Below are 22,279 nucleotides of genomic sequence, written 5' to 3'. Positions count from 1 at the left end.
CCAGGGTGAAACATGACCTGTGGTTTTACAGGCCTGGATCCTCCAGGGTGAAATATGACCTGTGGCTTTACAGGCCTGGACCCTCCAGGGTGAAATGTGACCTGTGGTTTTACAGGCCTGGATCCTCCAGGGTGAAATATGACCTGTGGTTTTATAGGCCTGGACCCTCTGAGTTGAATAACATGCTATCTTGTCCATTTCTCCTTCTCTTAGATCTCATGTCTTGCTGCTCTGAAGAGGGCTTGGTTTCTTCCTCATCATCACCACGGCGTCTTAGTTATCATTGGAGAGGTTGAGAGTAAAGAATCATAACATCTAAATGATACCACTACTCCATATCACTGCTGTATGATACTAGCTACATGACAACAGTAACATCTAAATGATACCACTACTCCATATGACTGCTGTATGATACTAACATACAGTACTAGCTGCATGAGAACAGACACTGAGAAATGACCATTCATTTTTAAAGGGCCTGCTAATTTGAAACCCATCTGTGTCCCAAATCGCACCCTATTCCCAATACAGTGCACTACTTTTGACCAGGGACCATAAGGCTCTGGTCAAGAGTAGTGCACTACATAGGGAATAGGGTGCCATTTGGGAAATATCCACAGTGTGCATGTATCTGTTGGGGTGAGGGAAGGACAGGACTCAAGTTACCCAGTTTGTCAGAGTCGGACTGATCCTGCAACTCTTCATCCAGCTCTTCTTGACCGTCCTCATCGTCAGACTTCCCTCCGTGAGGGTCGTCCCTGTCCTTGTTGCTGTTGGCACTGGTACGAGGCGTACTGCTTCCTTTGCTCTTGGCTGCAGCCGAGGCAGCTTTCACCAGGGCTATCCAGTCCTGTTGGGAGGAGAGACACTTGTTTTTCCTCCTTCACTTTTTTGTCCTATTTTGTTTTGTTGTGCTTTGTCCTTGTTGTTGTTGTTTGAAAAGCTCTTTAAATCCAGGGTATCCATATGTTGTTATTAAACGTAGTATTAGAGACTGGTGGTTAGATAAATGCATCTATTCTATAGGCTGCTGCTGTAAGTTAGTTAGGGTGCGTTCCAAATGGAACCCTATTACCTATTTAGGAAATAAATCAAAATGGTATTTGTCACATACGCGTGTTTAGCAGATGTTATTGCGGTTCGTAGCCAAACGTTTGTGTTTCCAGCTCCAACACTGCAGTAATATGTAATATCTAACAAAATACACAATCTAAAGTAAAAGGACTGGAATTAAAAAATATATAAACATTTGGACGAGCAATGTCAGAGCGGCAAATACTAAGATACAGTAGAATAGGATAGAATACAGTATATAGATATGAGAGGAGTCATGCATAGACTAAGATACAGTATAATAGGATAGAATACAGTATATAGATATGAGAGGAGTCATGCATAGACTAAGATACAGTAGAATAGGATAGAATACAGTATATAGATATGAGATGAGTCATGCATAGACTAAGATACAGTAGAATAGGATAGAATACAGTATATAGATATGAGATGAGTCATGCATAGACTAAGATACAATAGAATAGGATAGAATACAGTATATAGATATGAGAGGAGTCATGCAAAATATGTCAACATTATTAAAATGGACTAGTTCCAATTATTAAAGTGACCAGTGATTCCAAGTCTACGTATATAGGGCAGCAGCCTCTAATTAGGGTGCCATTTGGGACTCTGGCGTAGTGTGTGGAGAAGTAACAGGGTTAACCGTGACTAAACAGATCATCTAGACGTCAGACTAGGTCACGACCTTGGTTGGTTGAGAAAATAGTAAGCCTCAATAGTAAAGAAATCAATATATTTAGCCTATAGGGACTTGTTTGAACTATTAGCTAATACTTTCCAAGTGTACTACTCCACATTAAAAGTAAAACAATTCTAAGTAAAATAAATGAAATCTTAATTAAGTAGTAAATAAGATTAGACTCTGGTCTCCTTGAGAGTGTCTGCTGGTTGGAACAAGGGAGATGCCAGCAAGTCTATCCTGCCAAGACTGTGGGAATCAGCCTTCGCATTAAATCCAGCAATTCCCTGTTGCCCTTTACCTTCTGAAAAAGAGGGAGAAGTGAAATAGAAAATTATGGTATCCTACACTGTCTACAACAGACTTTCAAGAATTTTAACTTGCCTTCTATTAAATCAGTATATCTATCACCGCCAGACCCCTAGCGATAACCGCCAGACCTAACCGCCAGACCCCTAGCTATAACCGCCAGACCCCTAGCTACAACGCCAGACCCTTAGCTACAACGCCAGACCCTTAGCTACAACGCCAGACCCTTAGCTACAACGCCAGACCCTTAGCTACAACGCCAGACCCTTAGCTACAACGCCAGACCCTTAGCTACAACGCCAGACCCTTAGCTACAACGCCAGACCCTTAGCTACAACGCCAGACCCTTAGCTACAACGCCAGACCCTTAGCTACAACGCCAGACCCTTAGCTATAATGCCAGGTTCTTACTAAGCTACATGTTCCTTACTTCTATTGGAGGAATGGTATCCAGGCCGTTATTGTAAATAAGAATTTGTTCTTAACGGACTTGCCTTGTTAAATAAAGGTTAAATTTACAACAACAAAAAAAATCAATAAATAAATATACTCATGCTGATTCCAGAAGTGATTGTATGATCATGTGACCAGCTCACCTGTCCTTTTGCATCATGGGGCATAGATTTGATATGAATTTTTTTCACACAGCGAATAACTCCATCATAAAACTGCACCGTGTAGATACCTAGAATTTAACAAAGACACTTCAGTTGGGACGGACACAATTGCAAGTCATTGTGTTATGTGTATTGGCCATATGGCTACTGCTTCAGAAATAGTTAGTGATAAATACCCTCTTTGTTTACAGATTCAATCTTTGCAGGATAGTAGCGACAATCTGTCCATCGAGCAAGCACCTCTTCACCATCTCTCAATTCCTGTAAAACAAGTCAAGCCAAACAAACCTCCATTACTCTAAATATGTATTTAACAAACACGTGCCATGAGAGACAAAAGTTTGAAATTATACTGAACAAAAATATAAGCGCAACATGTAAAGTGTTGGTTCCATGCTTCATGAACTGAAATAAAATATCCTTGGAATTTGAGAGTGTGGGGGGGCGGTGCTTAGGAGTATTTCTGTCTGTAATAAAGTCCTTTTGTGGGATAAACTGATTCTGATTGGCTGGGCCTGGCTCCCAAGTGGGTGGGCCTTTCTTTCTATGAACTGTAACTCCGTAAAATCTTTGAAATTGTTGCATGTTACATTTATATTTCTGTCCAGTATAGATACTGTAGAAGCACTAAATGTTGTTGTCTGATTCAGGATGTAAGGAAGAAAGTGTAGCTTGAATATTAAAGGCCCAGTGCTGTAAAAAAAAACATGATTTCTTGTGTGTTAAATGCATTTCCACACTGACGTTAAAATAATACTTTGAAATTCTGAAAAAGCCATTTTAGTGTAAGAGCTGTTTGAAAAGGCCACCTGAAATTTCAGCCTTTTTTGGTGGGATGGAGTTTTGGCCTGCCTGGTGACATCAACAGGCTGTAAATGAATGAATAGACCAATAAGAAAGAGAGTTCCAAACCTCTCTGGCCTGCCTGGTGACATCAACAGACTGTAAATTAATTAATAGACCAATAAGAAAGAGAGTTCCAAACCTCTCTGCCAATAAGAGCTAGTTTTAAGTTTTCCCCTCCCCATTCAGACCACTCCCAGACAGTCCTAGCAAAACTTTTACTTGAGAAATTGATCTTTGCTAAGAAGCTATTTTTGGATCATTTAAATTGAAAACACAGTAAGGTACTAAATGATTTAATATTGAGATAAAAATGGTTGCATTGGAACTTTAAGGCAAAGGGAAAAGTTTGTAACACAAAAAGCTCAAAGATAAATGTTACAAACATATGACAGGAACACAAAGACCAAAAGCTTGAATGATGCAGAATGAGCCCCTTTAGACCACAGAATAGCATTGCAGTATGGAAATGCCTAAACTCTGATATAGCTATGTCAGATTCAGTTATGCCTCAACAAAAATGATCTGATGGTTTTGACCAAAGCTGTGTTATGTGAAGAATCGAAACAGTGAGTGAGACAAGGAGTTAATAATTCAGCCAAATCACTGCAAAATGAGACACAGGGAATGTATGTATACTTGTCTCGGCTGCGGTAACTCTGTTTGGTCCTCTGTGCTCGCTGTACATCCAGGAAGCTCATCAAGGCGAGATGCTGACATCTCGCTGAGTCTCTCCTGGTAGAAATATTTATAAGATATAAGGCATAAACAATTTGTTATTTATTTTAAAACGATAGTTCACTCAGAATCGATATGTTACTACTATCCATCTATCACTCATCCGATTGATTGCACACTCTCAACCATCTACAACAAAACTCCTCATGAGGCAAACTGTCTCTAGCCCAGAGAAAGCTGTTTTGAGTACTTGGCATGCCATATGAGTTTCATCAAATCCATCCATACATTGCAAGCCACAATACATGGGGGAGTCTGACACTCCCATTTCATATTTTCTCAATTCCTCACATCATCATATCTTCTCAAATAGAGAAGAAGGTCTGAGGGGAGGGACCTTGGACCTTCTCCTCCAATACGGTTGAGAATGCAGGAAATAGGAAATAGGATGCGAGGAATCGTGGAGAGACGAATTGAGAAGTAGCCTGTGGCTGGACAAAAACACCTACAGTCACCTCCCCCTCCTCTTCCTTCAGTCCCTCTTTACGGAGTGTTGGCCTTTCAAGAGGTCGCAGCCGAGTGCTGTCCCAGGCGATCCACTCGTCATATCGATGGCTCCAACGATCAAAGTGGACAAGCATCTTCCCCTCATCGAAATCGATGTCCTCAATGCGTGACGAGTACCTAGAAGGTTGTATAAGAAAGAAGACAATAACAAAATGTCTACTATGTATCTGTCATTATGCACATGATTACATAAAGGAACTTGACTGTTACATACCATTTTTGTAGATAGTCTTGAGCTTCAATTCTAGCACCGACTTCAAAAGTGATCCCTGGACGATTAGGTGTCTTCCTGCTCATCTTCACAACGTCTATGTTTCAAGACTGATGATCTGTCTGTCTGTGGCAGCTGAAAACAAAACAAAGGTAAGGGATAGACCATGTTAAGCAGCCGTCTTTCTCTTAAATGTAAACCACACATACGAGACCCTCTGCAAAGATTAACTATCTGTTTAATTGGCACCATATGGGAAGGTGATTAGCTAGCTAGCTATATGGCTTATTAAGTAACAGAATTAACAATATTGTCTTGTTGAACTAGCTAGCTAGCATGATAGTTTGCTCACATAGGTCAGCAGTATTCCAGTTGAGTCATAAAGCAAAAACGTTATTCGAATAGATAGCTGACTAGCTAGCGAACATCCTCTCTAGTAAACCAACCATCTTTCAAACAAGCTGTTCAGACATGCCACTAGCCAAAATAGATCCAGACCCTACGCTTGTTTACAGCTGCTTTGGGGTCAGACAGGATTCCTGGCTCAAAAAATGTATCTCAATCGTGGGATGAGAAATGTCTTGTACTCAAAATTCTACCATTATAACAACTGTTATACAGAGAAGACTTCTCGTTTTTCCATAAAAGTTCCCCTTTCGTCCTCATGATAGGTAGCAGAAGCCACAGCAGCAATTCCACAATGGCAGATGTGGTTACTATTAAAAGTCAGTGAGTCGTTCCAACCTTCTCGGTTTATCATTTGGAATAATGGGACAATTCAGAGTACAATGCATTTCTCATCCCTGGATTGAGGTACGTTTCCCGAGCCATATCTTGTGCAGGCTCCGCAGTGTCTTAATCTAAACAAGAAGCCTGTCCGAACCCAGTGCAACTATAAACAAGTGCAGGGTCGATAATCTATTCTGACTAAAATGACACCGCCACCATACTCACCCAACTGGCACATTCTAGTCATTAAAACATCATGGCACAATCATTCATGACAGTACTCGTTTGTTAATTAATCAACTCGTATGTTGAGATGACCAGCAAACGTCACCACATATTTTCATATTATTCGTTAACTAGCTAGCGATCTTAATTTACGTAGTAGGATAGTTAGCTAGCCTAATTTACTAAACTAGGTAGCTAGGAGGCTATCGTAGACTAGCTAGCTAAAGTCACACAAGCGGTTGGTGGGTTAGCTAGCATGTCGGTTATTAAAAGTGGCAAAAGTCAAGTGATAAAACAAGTGTTATATTAACATTTAATGTCTGAACAAATAGGATATTCATTTGCAACAAAACGTTTAGCTAACTGGCCGTTAGTTGTCCATTTACTATGGTACCTAATGCTACAGTAACTAGTTAACTTTGCAATAAGTTAGCTGGCTAACGTTATATTTTTAACTGGGCTAACTAACGTATTACTAGCCAACTAAACGATGGTGATATGACAAGGGCAAAGAAAGTTAAGATGAATATATTAATGAAATCCATGTATTTCACAGATTAAATGGCAAGCGAACCACTATTTGGGTTAGCTATTAGCTTGTCCGAAGATAACGCTAACTTGCTAGCAGCAAGCTAATTTGCCAAGCTCTGCAGAATAATAGCTAGCCAAAAAACTGTTAGCCAGCTTCTAGCTATCTGATGGCATACATTCTCATGTATTTTGTGAGTGCATTGTCCTCTTTGGAATGAATTGCAAATTGTTTTTACCTTTGCGAACACATTTGGTAAATGATCGTTATTGTTATAAACTCATATCATGAGTACATATCAGTCTTCTTCCCATTCTTCTGCTCAGATATTTACCCTAAATAAAATAGAGGACGTAACGACGTAAGCACACGCCATGATCACATGACCTACATTGAAGTACAACATGTCTGCATTGTAAACAGTACTGCAAATATGTCTCTAGAATACAAGACTATCACATAATATTCTGCAATCAACGTTAGCCTGCGTAAGGTCAACACAGGTAAGAGAGAGAGACGTTGACAACTATCTGACATTGCCTGACGGTGACAACGTTGAAGTAAGAGGTCAGATTGAAAGAAGGAGGAAACTTTTCTACTGTCTCATGTTTTCAATGTTAAGATTTTGATAAATTCAAGGAGGTATTTTTGTCAGAAACAGGGCAGCAATCTTTACTTGTTTTAGAGTGTTCTCTTCTCCCATTTGACTAACAATCTTTGTACTTATTTCTTGTGCAAAACCAAGATGAAGAAGATGCAGACTGCTGCACGATTCAGGTCTCAGTTGTGGAGTCTGAAGATGCCTAGCCTCTGTCACAGAAGCTTTGCTGCCATCTCCACTTACAAAGCTGTCATTTTTGACATGTATGGAGTTCTCATTCCGTCACCTGTCAAATTGGCAACAGGTATGTTATATAGGCCACACAATGTGCCACACAATGTACCACACAATGTACCACACAAGCCTTGTATAACCCAACATCAAAAATAGGCCATTACGGTAGACCTACTTATTTCCATTCAACTCCTAATGGAGGAAAGGGCCTCAATACATAGGGGCGGCAGGGAGCCTAGTGGTTAGAGTGGAGGGGCGGCAGGGAGCCTAGTGGTTAGAGTGGAGGGGCGGCAGGGAGCCTAGTGGTTAGAGCGTTGGAATAGTGACCGAAAGGTTGCAAGGTCGAATCCCTATGCCGACAAGGTACACATCTGTCGTTCTGCCCCTGAACAAGGCAGTTAACCCACTGTTCCCCGGTAGGACGTCATTTAAAATAAGAATTTGTTCTTAACTGACTTGCCTAGTTAAATAAAGGTTCAATCAAAATAAACATAGAAGTCAATATAGTGCAACATAATATTCTCGGTCTCTTTTTCTCTCTAGTGTTTGAACAACAGAACAGTGTTCCTCTGGGCACGCTGGGCAAGGCCATCAGGACAGGTGGGGAGGTGAATGCGTGGAAGAGGTTCATGCGTGGAGAGATTGGGGCTGAGGAGTTTGTGGAGGCCTTCGGCAGGCAGTGCAGTGAGATAGTGAGCTTATGTCTACTGTCTATCTGTATGTACAGCCTGTACCCTATGGGCCCTGGTTAAAAGTAGTGCACTAAACTAGGGAATAGGGTGCCATTTGGGATTAAACCCACATCTTAATTCATTATCCCTCTCTGCTGCTCCACCCTCAGGCAGGAAGTCCTGTTCCCATTGGCTCATTCTTGTCTAATCTGACCAGTGGGCCAATGACCAGGCCTCTACCCGTCATGATGGAGGCCATTTTGTGTGCTCGCTCCAGGGGCCTGAAGACTGCTGTTCTCAGCAACAACTTCCTCCAGCTGAACGGTGACCCCTTCCTGCCTCTGGACCACTCTCTCTTCGATGTGGTGACTAAGCATTTTATGGTTACATCGAGTACGTCCCAAATTGCACCCTATTCCCTATATAGTGCACTACTTTTGTTCAGAGCCCTATAGGCCCTGGTTAAAAGTAGTACACTACATAGGAATAGGGTGCCATTTGGGACGTAGACATAATTTAGTAATGATAGTAAAAGTAACACAAATAGTAGCTGTGTAACAGTTAGTAGACAATTCTATGTCAAATTTCAGTGTTTGAGTGCAGAAATGGCATTATGATTACAATGTAGACTTCCTCTCTCTCTCTCTCTCAATTCAATTCAATTCAAGGGCTTTATTGGCATGGGAAACATGTGTTAACATTGCCAAAGCAAGTGAGGTAGACAACATACAAAGTGAAAATATGTCCCCATCCTGCCTCTCACCATCCTTCTTTCCCACCTTTCCCATCTCATTACTCCTCTCTCTATCTCTCCCTCTGTCCCCATCCTGCCTCTCACCATCCCTCTTTCCCACCTTTCCCATCTCATTACTCCTCTCTCTCCCCCCACATCTCTGGTTGTAGATAGTTGAGTCGTGTAGGGAGGGCCTCAGTAAGCCAGACCCTAGGATCTACCACCTGTGCCTGAACAGACTGGGTGTCTCTGCCCATGAGGCTGTGTTTCTGGATGACCTGAAGTTAAACGTTGAGGCAGCTGCCCAGCTAGGGATGCATGCCATCAAGGTGAGTGAGCCGAGTCTCTGCATTCTTAACTCCCCCATACCCATAGCACTCTATCTTGGAGATGTTGTGGTGTACTGGGCAAGTGACTGCAACCTAGTGAATGATCTCGCTGTTTCATTGAGCAGTGTTTCAAGTTCCTCCCCAAGCTTCGTAGTAGTCACCAAACACTAAGGAACATAACCCACAGACTCTGTAACCGAGCCACCGGTGAGTGATAGATATTGTTCTTCAGGTAGGGGACATTGCAGTGTCAGTGAAGGAGCTGGAAGGGGTGCTGGGGATCCCCCTGTCAGGGTTTGTTCCTGGGCCTGGTTCTGCCCCTGTGGCCACAAAGCTCCCTATGGACCAACTTACACAGTACCTGAGGAAGGCTCTCCATCTGTCTGACAAAGGTACATCTATCCATTTCTTTAAATAACAACTTGCACACTACTCTTGTCAGTATAACTGTAGTTTACAATATTACGTATCGGCCTCTTGGCCTTTGTCAGAGCTTCGTCAGAACATTTCAAAACTTCTGTCTAGAAATGGATATAATTGATATTACCTCAGTGTTGTCAGTAGAAAGTCCCGTAGCCTCTAAAGGCACTGGGGGAAGGGAGGACCAGGACATGTATGTTGATCTATGATGTCTGTCTAGAAAGCTCACCTATATGATGGCTACGTCCCAAACAGCACCCTATTCCTAAAAAGGGCCCTTTGTCAAAAGAAGTAGGAATAAGAATCCATTCGGGACACACCCAGTGTCTCTATTTACTGTTGATGCTGTCTGTCTCTATATCTGAAGCAGACTCTGTTGCTGTCCAACAACTCAACCCCAGTCAGTCAAACTCCTTATATCACTTGACCACTGGAGGGCGCCATCTCCTCCTGAGGAAACAGCAGAAGACCTCCCGAGCCATGGAGACAGAGTACAGGTTGGGCTCCTCCAACACACCACCTACCAAGCTGTGGGAATTAGACGGGTGTGAGATGGAAGTGATCAGCATCTGGATTGATCATTCGTCTCTTCTATCTAGATCACTGTGTCTGTGTCCCAAACGGCACCATGTTCCCTATATAGTGTACCCTATGGGCCCTGGTCAACAGCAGTGCACTATAGGGAATAGAATGTAATTTGTGACACCATTTGTATCATTAACCTTTTAAGTTCATTTCCAGTTGTATGAAGAAACGTTGTGTTCTTTCATCACTCTCTTCTCTGTACTCCACAGGTTGTTGAAATCTCTCAGTGGATCCGGCATCCCTGTTCCAGAGATCATTGATCTGTGTGAGGACCCAAGGTGAGAACGCACACTGCCTGACAGGCACACACACAGAAACAAGCACAGAAACATACATACACTCATGCACGTTACATAGTTCTAGATTTTTTTTATTTTTATCCCTGTTTGTCTGTCTCTGTTTTCTTCCTGTATGTGGTTGTGTTGCCCAGTGTCCTGGGTGCTCCCTTCCTCTTGATGGAGGTCTGTCTAGGGAGGATGTTCAGTGACCCCTCCCTGCCAGGCCTGACCCCCGGGGACAGGAGGGCCTTGTACCAAGCCATGCAACACACACTCTGCCAGATCCACTGTCTAGATCCTAGAGCAGTCGGCCTGGAGGACTACGGCGAGCCAGGTAATTCATTTATTTAGCAAAGATTGTTTTGTGTCATTCTCTCTCTCTCTTTCTTTCCTCTCTCTCTCTCTCCTCATTCTCTCTCTTTCCTCTCTTTCACTCTCCTCTCTCGTTCTCGCTTTCTTTCACTCTCTCCTCTCTCTCTTTCTCTCTCTCTCTCTCTTTCCTTCTCTTTCTTTCACTCTCTCCTTCATCTTCTCTCTCTCTCTCTCCTTCTTTCTCCTCTGTAGTGGATTACATGGGGCTTCAGGTACAGTGGTGGACTCAGCAGTACAGGGACAGTGAGACTCCGCCCATCCCAGCCATGGAGAGACTCATACAGTGGCTTCCTCTGCACCTCCCCAAACACCAGAGATCTACGCTGATCCATGGAAGCTTCAGGTATAACAGAAACACACATAGCATGTATATTTTACATAATCAGCAGTAATATATGTATTTGAAAAGTCATGATTAGGTGTGCATCCCACATGGCACCCTATTCCCCATATAGTGTACTAATCCCATCGATCTGGTCAAAAGTAGTGCACTATGAAGGGAAAAGGGTGTCATTTTGAACACAGCCGTGGTGAAATGAATCCAACCCAAAACCCCCTCTGGTCCATAGACTGGAGAACCTTGTGTTCCACCCAGAGAAGCCAGAGGTGGTTGCGGTGATGGACTGGGGCCGTTCCAGACTGGGTGACCCTCTAACAGACCTGACCTTCAGCTGTATGGCTCACTGCCTGCCCCAGGACAACCCTCTACTGACAGGTACCATTATACCACCTAACTGTACTACTGCACCCTACCAGGCCCACGGATATAAAACTCAAATGGCACCCTATTCCCATGCGCCTTGGTCAAAAGTAGTGCAGTATATAGGGTGCCATTTGGGATATAACCTAGAAGTAGTATGCATTTACACTGAACCAAAATATAAACACAACAAAAGTGTTGGTCCCATGTTTCATGAGCTTGAAATAAAAGATCCCAGAAATGTTCCATTAGCACAAAAAACATATTTCTCTCAAATTTTGTGCACAACTTTGTTTACATCCCTGTTAGTGAGCATTTCACCTTTGCCAATATAATCCATCCACCTGACAGATGTGGCATATCAAGAAGCTGATTAAACAGCATGATCATTACACAGGTGCACCTTGTGCTGGGGGACAATAAAAGGCCACTCTAAAATGTGCATGTGGTTATATTATGTAAAAATAATGGTGCAACGCTAATAGATCTAATATTATTTTATAACAAATGTGCTTTCTCCCGCGTTGGATACGGTCGCTGTCCGCAGTTCTGAAACATAATCTTCAGTGCACCATAGAATTGGCACCTTTCCCTATGTTGCTATGTGCATAGTAGCAAAATTAACCATCATATTGGGATTGAGAACAATGCCTTAAACCATATTCAGACAGGATTAGTTTTACTGGGGGTGGTCAGGTAATGTAATTATGTGCAATTCCAGCCAGAATAACCTGCTGTTTTTTGGTCCTCTGATAATACCAGTTTCTTGCGAATGGACATCCCTGTGTTTTGAGAGAAATGTCTGAGTTTGACAAGAAAACAATAACTGATTCGATAGATTGAACATAAACTATATACACTACATGGCCAAAAGTATGTGGACACCTGATCGACGAACATCTCATTCCAAAATCATGGCCATTAACATGGAGTTGGTCCACCCTTTGCTGCTAAAACTGCCTCAATTGTTCTGGGAAGGCTTTCCACTAGATGTTGGAACATTGCTGCGGGGACTCCATTCGGCCACAAGAGCATTAGTGTGGTCGGGCGATTAGGCCTGGCTCACAGTTGGCGTTCCAGTTCATCCCAAAGGTGTTCGATGGGGTTGAGGTCAGGGCTCTCTGCAGGCCAGTCAAGTTCTTCGACACTGATCTCGACAAACCATTTCTATATGGACCTTGCTTTGTGCACAGGGGCATTGTCATGCTGAAACAGGAAAGCGCCTTCCCCAAACTGATGCCACAAAGTTGGAAGCACATAATCATCTAGAATGTAATTGAATGCTGTAGCGTTAAGATTTCCCTTCACTGGAACTTGGGGCCTAGGCCGAACCATGAAAAACAACCATTATTCCTCATCCACCAAACTTTACAGTTGCCACTATGCATTGGGGCGTGTAACGTTCTCCCAGCATCCGCCAAACCCAGATTTGTCAGTCGGACTGCCAGATGGTGCAACTTTATTCATCACTCCAGAGAAAGCGTTTCCACTGCTCCAGAGTCCAATGGCAGCGAGCTTTATACCACTCCAACCGACACTTGGCATTGCGCATGGTGATCTTAGGCTTGTGTGTGGCTGCTCGGCCATGGAAACCCATTTCATGAAGCTCCCGACGAACAGTTCTTGTGCTGACGTTTCTACCGAGTTCCAAACTGCCTTTGGAAGCGAGTGTTGCAACCGAGGACAGACAATTGTTACGCACTTCAGCACTCGGTGGTCCCGTTCTGTGAGCTTGTGTGGCCTACCACATCGCGGGCTGAGCCCTTGTTGATCCTATACATTTCTACTTAACAGCACTTACAGTTGACCAGGGAAGCTCTAGCAGGGCAAAAATGTACTTGGAACTGACTTGTTGGAAAGGTGCATGCAACTGTTTTTAGTCTGCTGTAATAAAGGCTTTATGTATTTATTTTTTTGCAATAGAACAGACTCTCTGGTACACTTATTTGGTGTTGTTTACTGTTCCAAATGGTCAGAGAAAATAATAACATTATTGTAATCTAACAACACCTGTTTGGCACATAATACTCACGCAACGCTTGCTCCTATACATTCCGTTTTCTAGATCTCCAGTAGTCTCCACAACCAAGTCAAATGTCTTCCACAGATCTTTACTTCCCCTTTCCCTCCTGAACAACCAGTAAACATTCACCCGTTTCGAGTTTCTTTCTTCACGTCCTCCACATCCATTTTGCAGTCGACATAACTGTGTTCGGAGTTTGTTATAACCAATTTATTAATGTGATTATGATGGGCTATAGGTCAGGCCCTATTGGTCACATGCATGCGATGCTTACGTGTTACGTAAAGAGAGTATGGGTTGAGTGAAGAGGGAACATTTTTCCTAAACAAATTAGGGATTTCGTTAACGGAACTTTTCAGTCAGAATCAAGACAGAAACGATATGGCTGTAATGATGTGGCAGCTTTAGCATGGACAGCGCAATAAACACTTGCTGTGTTGTGGTGCCTTTTCGCTGCAGTAGGGAGGAGAGCGAGACAACGTGCGCCAGTGACACAGGCACTCGCTGTATTTTTTTTTTAACACATTGTGAGTAATTTGTGTGACGTTAATTTATATAATCAAACAGTGTGCTTAAAGCATCAGACAAGCTAAGTGCATATGTAGTTGGTTTTATTCACATAGGGTGTGTCTGTCTATATATGGAAAAATAAGTTTAAACATTTTGACCAATCGATTGGTCGAAAGAACAGCACTACTCTCGGTTGACCAATATTTTATTTTAGTTGGGGACAGCCCTAGTATGGACAGGCATAAGCTATGGACAGCTAACACAATTGCATTTTATCGATGGCCATTTGAATGCACAGAGATACCGTGACGAGATCCTGAGGCCCATTGTAGTGCCATTTAATCCGCCATCACCTCATGATTCAGCATGATAATGCACGACCCCGTGACGCAAGGATCTGTACACAATTCCTGGAAGCTGAAAATGTCCCAGTTTTTCCATGACCTGCATACTCACCAGACATGTCACCCATTGAGCATGTTTTGGGATGCTCTGGATATACTTGTACGACAGCGTGTTCCAGTCCCCGCCAATATCCAGCAACTTCGCACAGCCATTGAAGAGGAGTAGGACAACATTCCACAGGCCACAATCAACAGCCTGATCAACTCTATGCACTGCATACGGCAAATGGAGGTCACACCAGATACTGACTGGTTTTCTGATTCACGCCTACCTTTTTTTTTTTTAAAGGTATTTGTGACCAACAGATGCATATCTGTATTCCCAGTCATGTTAAATTAATAGATTAGCGCCTAATGAACTTATTTAAATTGACTGATTTCCTTTTATATGAACTGTAACTCAGTAAAATCTTTGAAATTGTTGCATGTTGCGTTTCATATTTTTGTTCCGTATAGTTATGATTCAATATATCAACACAGTGGTGGTTTCATTGTGTTTCCTACAGGTATATCTGACAGGGGCCTAGTCCAGCTGGGTATCCCCACTGTGGAGGAGGTGATGGGGCAGTACTGCAGCTCTATGGGTCTGGAGGAGGGAGTCCCAGACTGGAACTTCTACATGGCCTTCCACCTCTTCTGCCTGGCAGCCAGCCGCCAGGGAGAGAGCAAGAGTACCATTGCAGGTACCAGAACATAGACCAGAGTTTAGGATTGTGTCTCAGGCAATATCTTCAATGACAATTAATAAAGCTTCGTAAAGTGTACATAGTTTGGATCTTATAGCTTGTCAGCTATTACTTGGTCCTCTGTAGCTGTTGGAAGAGCATCACTCTTGCAACACCAGGATAGTGGGTTCGATTCCCGGTACCACTCATACATAAAATAATCTATGCATGCATGACTAATTTGCTTTGGATAAAAGTGTCTGCTAAATGGCATATATTACTATTATTTAGTTAGCCTAACAATCTGTCCAGATTATATTATTACTTAGCTGGCCTAACAGTCTGTCCAGATTATATTATTATTTAGCTGGTCTAACAGTCTGTCCAGATTATATTATTACTTAGCTGGTCTAACAGTCTGTCCAGATTATAGTATTACTTAGCTGGCCTAACAGTCTGTCCAGATTATATTATTATTTAGCTGGCCTAACAGTCTGTCCAGATTATATTATTACTTAGCTGGTCTAACAGTCTGTCCAGATTATATTATTACTTAGCTGGTCTAACAGTCTGTCCAGATTATATTATTACTTAGCTGGTCTAACAGTCTGTCCAGATTATAGTATTACTTAGCTGGCCTAACAGTCTGTCCAGATTATATTATTATTTAGCTGGCCTAACAGTCTGTCCAGATTATATTATTACTTAGCTGGCCTAACAGTCTGTCCAGATTATATAATTACTTAGCTGGCCTAACAGTCTGTCCAGATTATATTATTACTTAGCTGGCCTAACAGTCTGTCCAGATTATATTATTACTTAGCTGGCCTAACAGTCTGTCCAGATTATATTATTACTTAGCTGGCCTAACAGCCTGTCCAGATTATATTATTACTTAGCTGGCCTAACAGTCTGTCCAGATTATATTATTACTTAGCTGGCCTAACAGCCTGTCCAGATTATATTATTACTTAGCTGGCCTAACAGTCTGTCCAGATTATATTATTACTTAGCTGGCCTAACAGTCTGTCCAGATTATATTATTACTTAGCTGGCCTAACAGTCTGTCCAGATTATATTATTACTTAGCTGGCCTAACAGTCTGTCCAGATTATATTATTACTTAGCTGGCCTAACAGTCTGTCCAGATTATATTATTACTTAGCTGGCCTAACAGCCTGTCCAGATTATATTATTACTTAGCTGGTCTAACAGTCTGTCCAGATTATATTATTACTTAGCTGGCCTAACAGTCTGTCCAGATTATATTATTACTTAGCTGGTCTAACAGTCTGTCCAGATTATATTATTACTTAGCTGGCCTAACAGTCTGTCCAGATTATATTATTACTTAGCTGGCCTAACAGTCTGTCCAGATTATAGTATTACTTAGCTGGCCTAACAGTCTGTCCAGATTATATTATTACTTAGCTGGCCTAACAGTCTGTCCAGATTATATTATTACTTAGCTGGCCTAACAGCCTGTCCAGATTATATTATTACTTAGCTGGTCTAACAGTCTGTCCAGATTATATTATTACTTAGCTGGCCTAACAGTCTGTCCAGATTATATTATTACTTAGCTGGTCTAACAGTCTGTCCAGATTATATTATTACTTAGCTGGCCTAACAGTCTGTCCAGATTATATTATTACTTAGCTGGCCTAACAGTCTGTCCAGATTATAGTATTACTTAGCTGGCCTAACAGTCTGTCCAGATTATATTATTACTTAGCTGGCCTAACAGTCTGTCCAGATTATAGTATTACTTAGCTGGCCTAACAGTCTGTCCAGATTATATTATTATTTAGCTGGCCTAACAGTCTGTCCAGATTATATTATTACTTAGCTGGCCTAACAGTCTGTCCAGATTATATTATTACTTAGCTGGCCTAACAGTCTGTCCAGATTATAGTATTACTTAGCTGGCCTAACAGTCTGTCCAGATTATATTATTACTTAGCTGGCCTAACAGTCTGTCCAGATTATAGTATTACTTAGCTGGCCTAACAGTCTGTCCAGATTATATTATTACTTAGCTGGCCTAACAGTCTGTCCAGATTATATTATTACTTAGCTGGCCTAACAGTCTGTCCAGATTATATTATTACTTAGCTGGCCTAACAGTCTGTCCAGATTATATTATTACTTAGCTGGCCTAACAGTCTGTCCAGATTATAGTATTACTTAGCTGGCCTAACAGTCTGTCCAGATTATATTATTACTTAGCTGGCCTAACAGTCTGTCCAGATTATATTATTACTTAGCTGGCCTAACAGTCTGTCCAGATTATATTATTACTTAGCTGGCCTAACAATCTGTCCAGATTATATTATTACTTAGCTGGCCTAACAGTCTGTCCAGATTATATTATTACTTAGCTGGTCTAACAGTCTGTCCAGATTATAGTATTACTTAGCTGGCCTAACAGTCTGTCCAGATTATATTATTACTTAGCTGGTCTAACAGTCTGTCCAGATTATAGTATTACTTAGCTGGCCTAACAGTCTGTCCAGATTATATTATTACTTAGCTGGCCTAACAGTCTGTCCAGATTATATTATTACTTAGCTGGCCTAACAGTCTGTCCAGATGATATTATTACTTAGCTGGCCTAACAGTCTGTCCAAATTATATTATTACTTAGCTGGCCTAACAGTCTGTCCAGATGTTAACCTTGCATCTGTTTTATGAACAATATGTAGTTGTAGTCTTAACTATCCCTCTTTTACAGGACAAACCGGCTCCGGGAGGTTAGCTGAGCAGGTGGCTGACCTGGCCTGGGACTTTGCCACCAAAGAGGGCTTCCGTATCTTCAACGCCATGCCCAGGTCGCCTCATGCAGGCACCTCCCCTTTAAAGGGGCAAGTAGCAGAGTGACTGCTTTGTTGTTTTTCAAATCCTGGATTGTCCCCTTTAAAACCAGATTTCAGTAGCTGAAATGATTGGCAGGCATAGAGGAAGTTGTATGTTCTTTGTTGGCGCTTAAGTACACATTACATCACTACATATATACCCAGGATATTGTTTTTCAACGGGAAAAGGTCAAAAATAACTGGAGTGGGACTGTTCGGGTGTCTTAGAGAGGATGACTGCCCATCCAACCCAGACTTCCAGAGCTCAGCTGTTCATCCACTATTCCCTCCAGGAGCCCTGGGCTACTGTCTCAGCCAGGAAACGGCAGCCTTCCCTGGGCAGGATCGCCCCTGGCCGTAGATGGACTAAAACTGATAGGGAATTGCTGTGCCTCAGAATATTTTGCACTTGGTTTTTCTCTTCCTGGTTTTTTTCTACTAATAACAGCTGTTTCCAAGAAGGCTTTTCTTGCAATAACTGTGGTTGTTGTTTTTTTTTTCTCCTACAAAACTTCATCTCTGGACGAGAGTGTCCGCTACATGAATAAAATGTAAATGTTTGCTCAGGTCTATTTCTTTGATTCAGTTTACATTAGTTCAAACTTTATGGAGCCTGTGGAAGCTATGGTCAGCAATGCTTGTCAGTCCTGGGCTTTACTCAACCAATACCTCTAATTAAATAACCCACACAAAGTATCTAGTCAGAGATGTCAGTATGTTATTACATGTCATTACACGATCGTATGACACAACCACAGTCTGTTATAACTTTGTATATTCTGTCAAAATAAAAGTATATCACTATTCTTTTCTACATGACTGACCAAACAGCTGTGATGTCCAATGTGGATATACATGATTTTATCAAAAGGAAATATTCCTCTAGAATTCATGATACTGTATCATATCATCCAACATTGGGTTTGGAGTGCGAAGACAAAACTATAGTTGTGAAAATATCCCTGACATTCAATGACAATTCCATTGGCATTTACTGTGTTTCACTAGTAACAAAGTAAGCGTTTACATTTGTCAGGAGTCATAAAACGATGTAGAGGAAATGAAATATACAAACTAATTCACCATTTAGTGAAAAAATAAAACATTTGTGCAGTCAAGAAGACTGTTACTATATACTCAAGGTCAACCCTATCAAGGTCAACCCTATCAAGGTCAACTCTATCAAGGTCACTTGAGGTCGTTCTTATCTGGTGTAACTCCCAGTATTGAGTCCTCTGCCCGTTTATGCGTCTCCATGGTAACCTGAAGCTGCCAATATCTGAGGTAGAGCCACATCAAGCTACCATTCTTCCTCTTGTCCATTTTCTTCACGTTGAGGAGGCGATTGTTGCCTTTGGCACAGTAGCGGTCGTTCTTAAAGATATCCTTCAGGTCTCCCTCCAGATCTGTATCCGTTCCCAACGGTTCCTTCACCACCTTGAGGAGCAGGTTCTTCTCCATCTCCAGCCTATGTTCCCTGGGGAGGAGCAGGTTGCAGTAGGCCCCCTGTCTCTCCACAAGGTCCTCCTCCAGATCCTTCAGCATGGCTGAGGCCCTCTGGTGCCAGTCGCTCTCTCTGGCCAGAGCGTGTTGGAGGACGGCCCCAGCGGCGCCGGATTCTAAAAGCTTAATCTTCTCTTGCTCCAGAGCCTGGCGATTTGAAAATGAAATGTTTAGTAAACACAAGATAATACAAATCTCAACTGTTGCTTCAGGGTTTAGTCTAGTGGTTAGTTACACAGCACTGTGGTTAGATGGGCCAGTAACCGAAAGGTTGCTGGATTGAATCACTGAGCGGACAAGGTCAAAATCTGTTGCTCTGCCCCTGCGCAAGGCAGTTAACCCAGTGTTCCCCGGGCGCCGAAGACGTGGATGTCGATTTAAGGCAGCCCCCCGCACCTCTCTGATTCAGAGGGGTTGGGTTAAATGAGGAAGACACACCTCTCTGATTCAGAGGGGTTGGGTTAAATGAGGAAGACACACCTCTCTGATTCAGAGGGGTTGGGTTAAATGAGGAAGACACACCTCTCTGATTCAGAGGGGTTGGGTTAAATGAGGAAGACACACCTCTCTGTTTCAGAGGGGTTGGGTTAAATGCTGAAGACACATTTCAGTTGAAGGCATTCAATTGTACAACTGACTAGGTCTCCCTCTTTCCCCTTTCAGTACACGTGTTGTTATACCAGTGTCTGCGTGGGTTTGAATCTGACCCATCGTCCTTCTGGAACACATGTCATACCTTTCCTGTCTCTCTTTCACTGTCCCTATCTGTTCAATATAAACATCAACAAATAACCTCAGCTTATAACAACTCCATCTTTTAAAAGCAACATTCCCCTCACACCTTCAAGGCCCTTACCAGGCTCCACTAGGAGATAAAACTAAGTTACAGATGCATTCTCAAACATTTTGATCATTTCAGCCTGTAGTTTTGAAAGTGTTGCTCATGAGCCAAAAGTGGTCCCTGTTTTTTGTGTACTACTTCATTTAATTGTGTACTACATCATCCAGTTGTGTACTACATCATCCAGTTGTGTACTACATCATCCATTTCTTGCGACATGCTACGAATTTTGCAATTTGTATGATATCATACGAATTTAGAAATATGTGTGATATGTTACAAATCCAATTTGTGCTATATGTTACAGATTTGCTGTGCTTAAGATCCCGGGGTGCATCTTTAAGTCAAGTCCTCCTACCTCTCGTTCCACCTGTAGCTGTTTGCGTTCCTCCATGACCTGCTGGCTCTGTGAGATGAGGGCCTGGCGGTACCCCTGGACCCTCTGCCTCTCCTTCTCCAGCTCCAGCTCTAAGATGGCCGCTGCCCGCCGGTTCTCCGTCAGGGTGTCTCTGTACTTCATCTCAAGGTTGGAGGTCACGGCAGACATGTCCTGGTCGTACCGGGCCTTGACCTTTATGATCTCTGTCTGAGACTCTCTGGTCCAGATCCAGCCTGAGGATGGGAGGTTGTTTGGTTATTATAGGGTGTAGTCCTGACTAGGGCTTAAACCCAGGACATTGTGGCTGTTGACCAAACACCTTCTCATATAATAACCCACCAACCTCCCCTCCTCAGAGAAGGTGTTGGTGCAACAGTCCCATGTTCAAGCCCCGGTTAGAACTACCCCATCGGAACTACCCCATCGGAACTACCCCATCGGAACTACCCCATCGGAACTACCCCATCGGAACTACCCCATCACTTTCCTGCAATATTATATGTAGTGATTGTAATAATACTGTCATAATGTTGTAATGACAACCTATTTGGTGAAGGGCAATGCAGTGAAGTCACCACAAAAGAGTATAAGGCTTGTCAGTGTCTGTCAAAGTAAGTACAAGATTGGCCTACAACTTTTGTCTTCAGTTGTATATACGCCACATGTCATGTATAGTGAATATCCTGTCCTTGTGCAACAACACTGTACTGTGCAGGCTACTTACGAAAGGCAGCCAGCCCCAGCATTGGCACGAGGAGGGCATAATTCCATTTGTTCCCGTCAGCAGCAGCACCTTCTTGTGGGTCTGGCCCCATGTTCCATCTAGGGGGGTCATTCAAGTTGTTCATGGAGGTGCCCTATTCCAGGGGAGAGTCGAATGTTTATACACGTACCTGTCATCACCACATACATTGTTTTATCTAGCTAGCTGACTAGCTGTTGTTACATACAACCAACCTGACCATAAGGCATTACCTTGACCTAAAATGAGGAATAGTAATAACGTTAATTATATTTAAATAAATAGCTAGGCAAGTCAACTAGAAAATATTAGCAGGGGAAACGGTTGGTCTTATGTGATATCAAACTCCCTAAACCACAACATTGGCATGCATCCCACATGACGACTGGCACAGCAATGTAGCTAATGGCAGTCTCTCTTTGTTGTCATTGTAACACTTTTAAAAATGTCCATTCTTTGGCCTGAACATGAATAGCTAATTAACACCAACAAAACAAGTGCGGTTTGCTAGCACACTTGCCACAGCTAACACAACAACACAGCTTTACATGGTGGTTAGCTTGCAGGCTAAAATTATCAACAGCTAACTGAGTCATTGCATTAGTGCACGGCTATTTCAGTCCCAAATAACACATTGCAAAGAAGCACAGTATATATATATATTTTAAATTGAGCAGACGCTCACCTTGACAAAATGTGTCTAGGTCAAGTAGCTATACATTTGTCCCTGTACCGATGGGAAAGAGCGATTATACGCTTTTACGCAAGACAATTACAAAGAGACCACTTGTTTTGTACGAGGGTGTTACAGTCGAAGATATAGTCTCTATGTCATTACAATATATGTGTAAAGAGAAATTGTTTATTTAAAACTCAACATTTTATCAGTCTTAATTCATTTATTTTATCTAATGTGTGCTGAAATGGATTTAGAACTTGAAGCGTTGTCAAAAGCCATGAGCCT

The 22,279-nt window shown here is 42.3% G+C and overlaps 3 protein-coding genes across 22 annotated transcripts in view; 1 reads left to right on the top strand and 2 right to left on the bottom strand.

Moving 5' to 3' along the window:
- phf20l1 (PHD finger protein 20 like 1) overlaps nt 1-6,835 on the bottom strand; it is a 28,119-nt gene extending 21,284 nt beyond the window's left edge. For 4 of the 11 annotated variants that reach the window (XM_036935725.1, XM_036935735.1, XM_036935748.1 and 1 more), the window contains exons 1-9: nt 6,709-6,835; nt 4,991-5,122; nt 4,719-4,893; nt 4,171-4,266; nt 3,498-3,557; nt 2,865-2,949; nt 2,668-2,756; nt 2,064-2,066; nt 670-853 (exon numbers count right to left, since the gene is read on the bottom strand). In XM_036935725.1, the coding sequence (XP_036791620.1) occupies nt 670-853; nt 2,064-2,066; nt 2,668-2,756; nt 2,865-2,949; nt 3,498-3,557; nt 4,171-4,266; nt 4,719-4,893; nt 4,991-5,073 (775 nt within the window). In that variant the 5' untranslated portion in view covers nt 5,074-5,122; nt 6,709-6,835. The remainder of the gene's footprint in view (nt 1-669; nt 854-2,063; nt 2,067-2,667; nt 2,757-2,864; nt 2,950-3,497; nt 3,558-4,170; nt 4,267-4,718; nt 4,894-4,990; nt 5,123-6,708) is intronic. The other 7 variants (XM_036935741.1, XM_036935729.1, XM_036935752.1 and 4 more) reach the window with 7 other exon arrangements.
- On the top strand, nt 5,741-18,651 carry LOC110507177 (acyl-CoA dehydrogenase family member 10). 10 transcript variants are annotated; one of them, XM_036935788.1, is made up of 13 exons: nt 5,741-5,800; nt 7,216-7,375; nt 7,849-7,997; nt 8,147-8,341; nt 8,880-9,038; nt 9,271-9,430; nt 9,829-9,955; nt 10,253-10,321; nt 10,474-10,655; nt 10,886-11,036; nt 11,263-11,408; nt 14,837-15,013; nt 17,730-18,651. In XM_036935788.1, exons 1-13 carry the CDS (start codon nt 5,756-5,758, stop codon nt 17,873-17,875), a joined length of 1,866 nt encoding a protein of 621 aa, XP_036791683.1. In that variant the 5' UTR covers nt 5,741-5,755; the 3' UTR covers nt 17,876-18,651. The 10 variants fall into 10 exon arrangements, with proteins under 10 accessions (XP_036791683.1, XP_036791679.1, XP_036791704.1 ...); XM_036935784.1 differs by having other exon boundaries at nt 9,826-9,955; XM_036935791.1 differs by lacking the exon at nt 5,741-5,800 and adding an exon at nt 6,829-6,973 and having other exon boundaries at nt 7,213-7,375; nt 9,826-9,955.
- On the bottom strand, nt 18,354-22,113 carry ccdc127a (coiled-coil domain containing 127a). The gene is made up of 4 exons (XM_021595380.2): nt 22,001-22,113; nt 21,298-21,430; nt 20,553-20,806; nt 18,354-19,500 (listed from the first exon to the last, which is right to left on the bottom strand). Exons 2-4 carry the CDS (start codon nt 21,419-21,421, stop codon nt 19,039-19,041), a joined length of 840 nt encoding a protein of 279 aa, XP_021451055.2. The 5' UTR covers nt 21,422-21,430; nt 22,001-22,113; the 3' UTR covers nt 18,354-19,038.
- Between the last annotated feature and the right edge of the window lie 166 nt (nt 22,114-22,279).

This window comes from Oncorhynchus mykiss, chromosome 2 (genome assembly GCF_013265735.2).
Source record: "Oncorhynchus mykiss isolate Arlee chromosome 2, USDA_OmykA_1.1, whole genome shotgun sequence".
NCBI classification, from domain to species: Eukaryota; Metazoa; Chordata; class Actinopteri; order Salmoniformes; family Salmonidae; genus Oncorhynchus; species Oncorhynchus mykiss.
Note: the sequence above shows the minus strand (reverse complement) of the source record. Positions and strands in the feature narration are given on the sequence as shown.

Bases quoted from the DNA above. Each gene is read 5' to 3' on its own strand.
- LOC110507177 (XM_036935784.1), top strand. From the start codon at position 5,756: ATGGGACAATTCAGAGTACAATGCATTTCTCATCCCTGGATTGAG. The intron at 7,998-8,146 runs GTGAGCTTATGT...CTCCACCCTCAG, and splicing joins GCAGGCAGTGCAGTGAGATA to GCAGGAAGTCCTGTTCCCAT. The intron at 10,656-10,885 runs GTAATTCATTTA...TCTCCTCTGTAG, and splicing joins GGAGGACTACGGCGAGCCAG to TGGATTACATGGGGCTTCAG.
- ccdc127a (XM_021595380.2), bottom strand. From the start codon at position 21,421: ATGAACAACTTGAATGACCCCCCTAGATGGAACATGGGGCCAGACCCA. The intron at 20,807-21,297 runs GTAAGTAGCCTG...TCCCATCCTCAG, and splicing joins GCTGGGGCTGGCTGCCTTTC to GCTGGATCTGGACCAGAGAG. The intron at 19,501-20,552 runs GTAGGAGGACTT...TCAAATCGCCAG, and splicing joins AGCTACAGGTGGAACGAGAG to GCTCTGGAGCAAGAGAAGAT.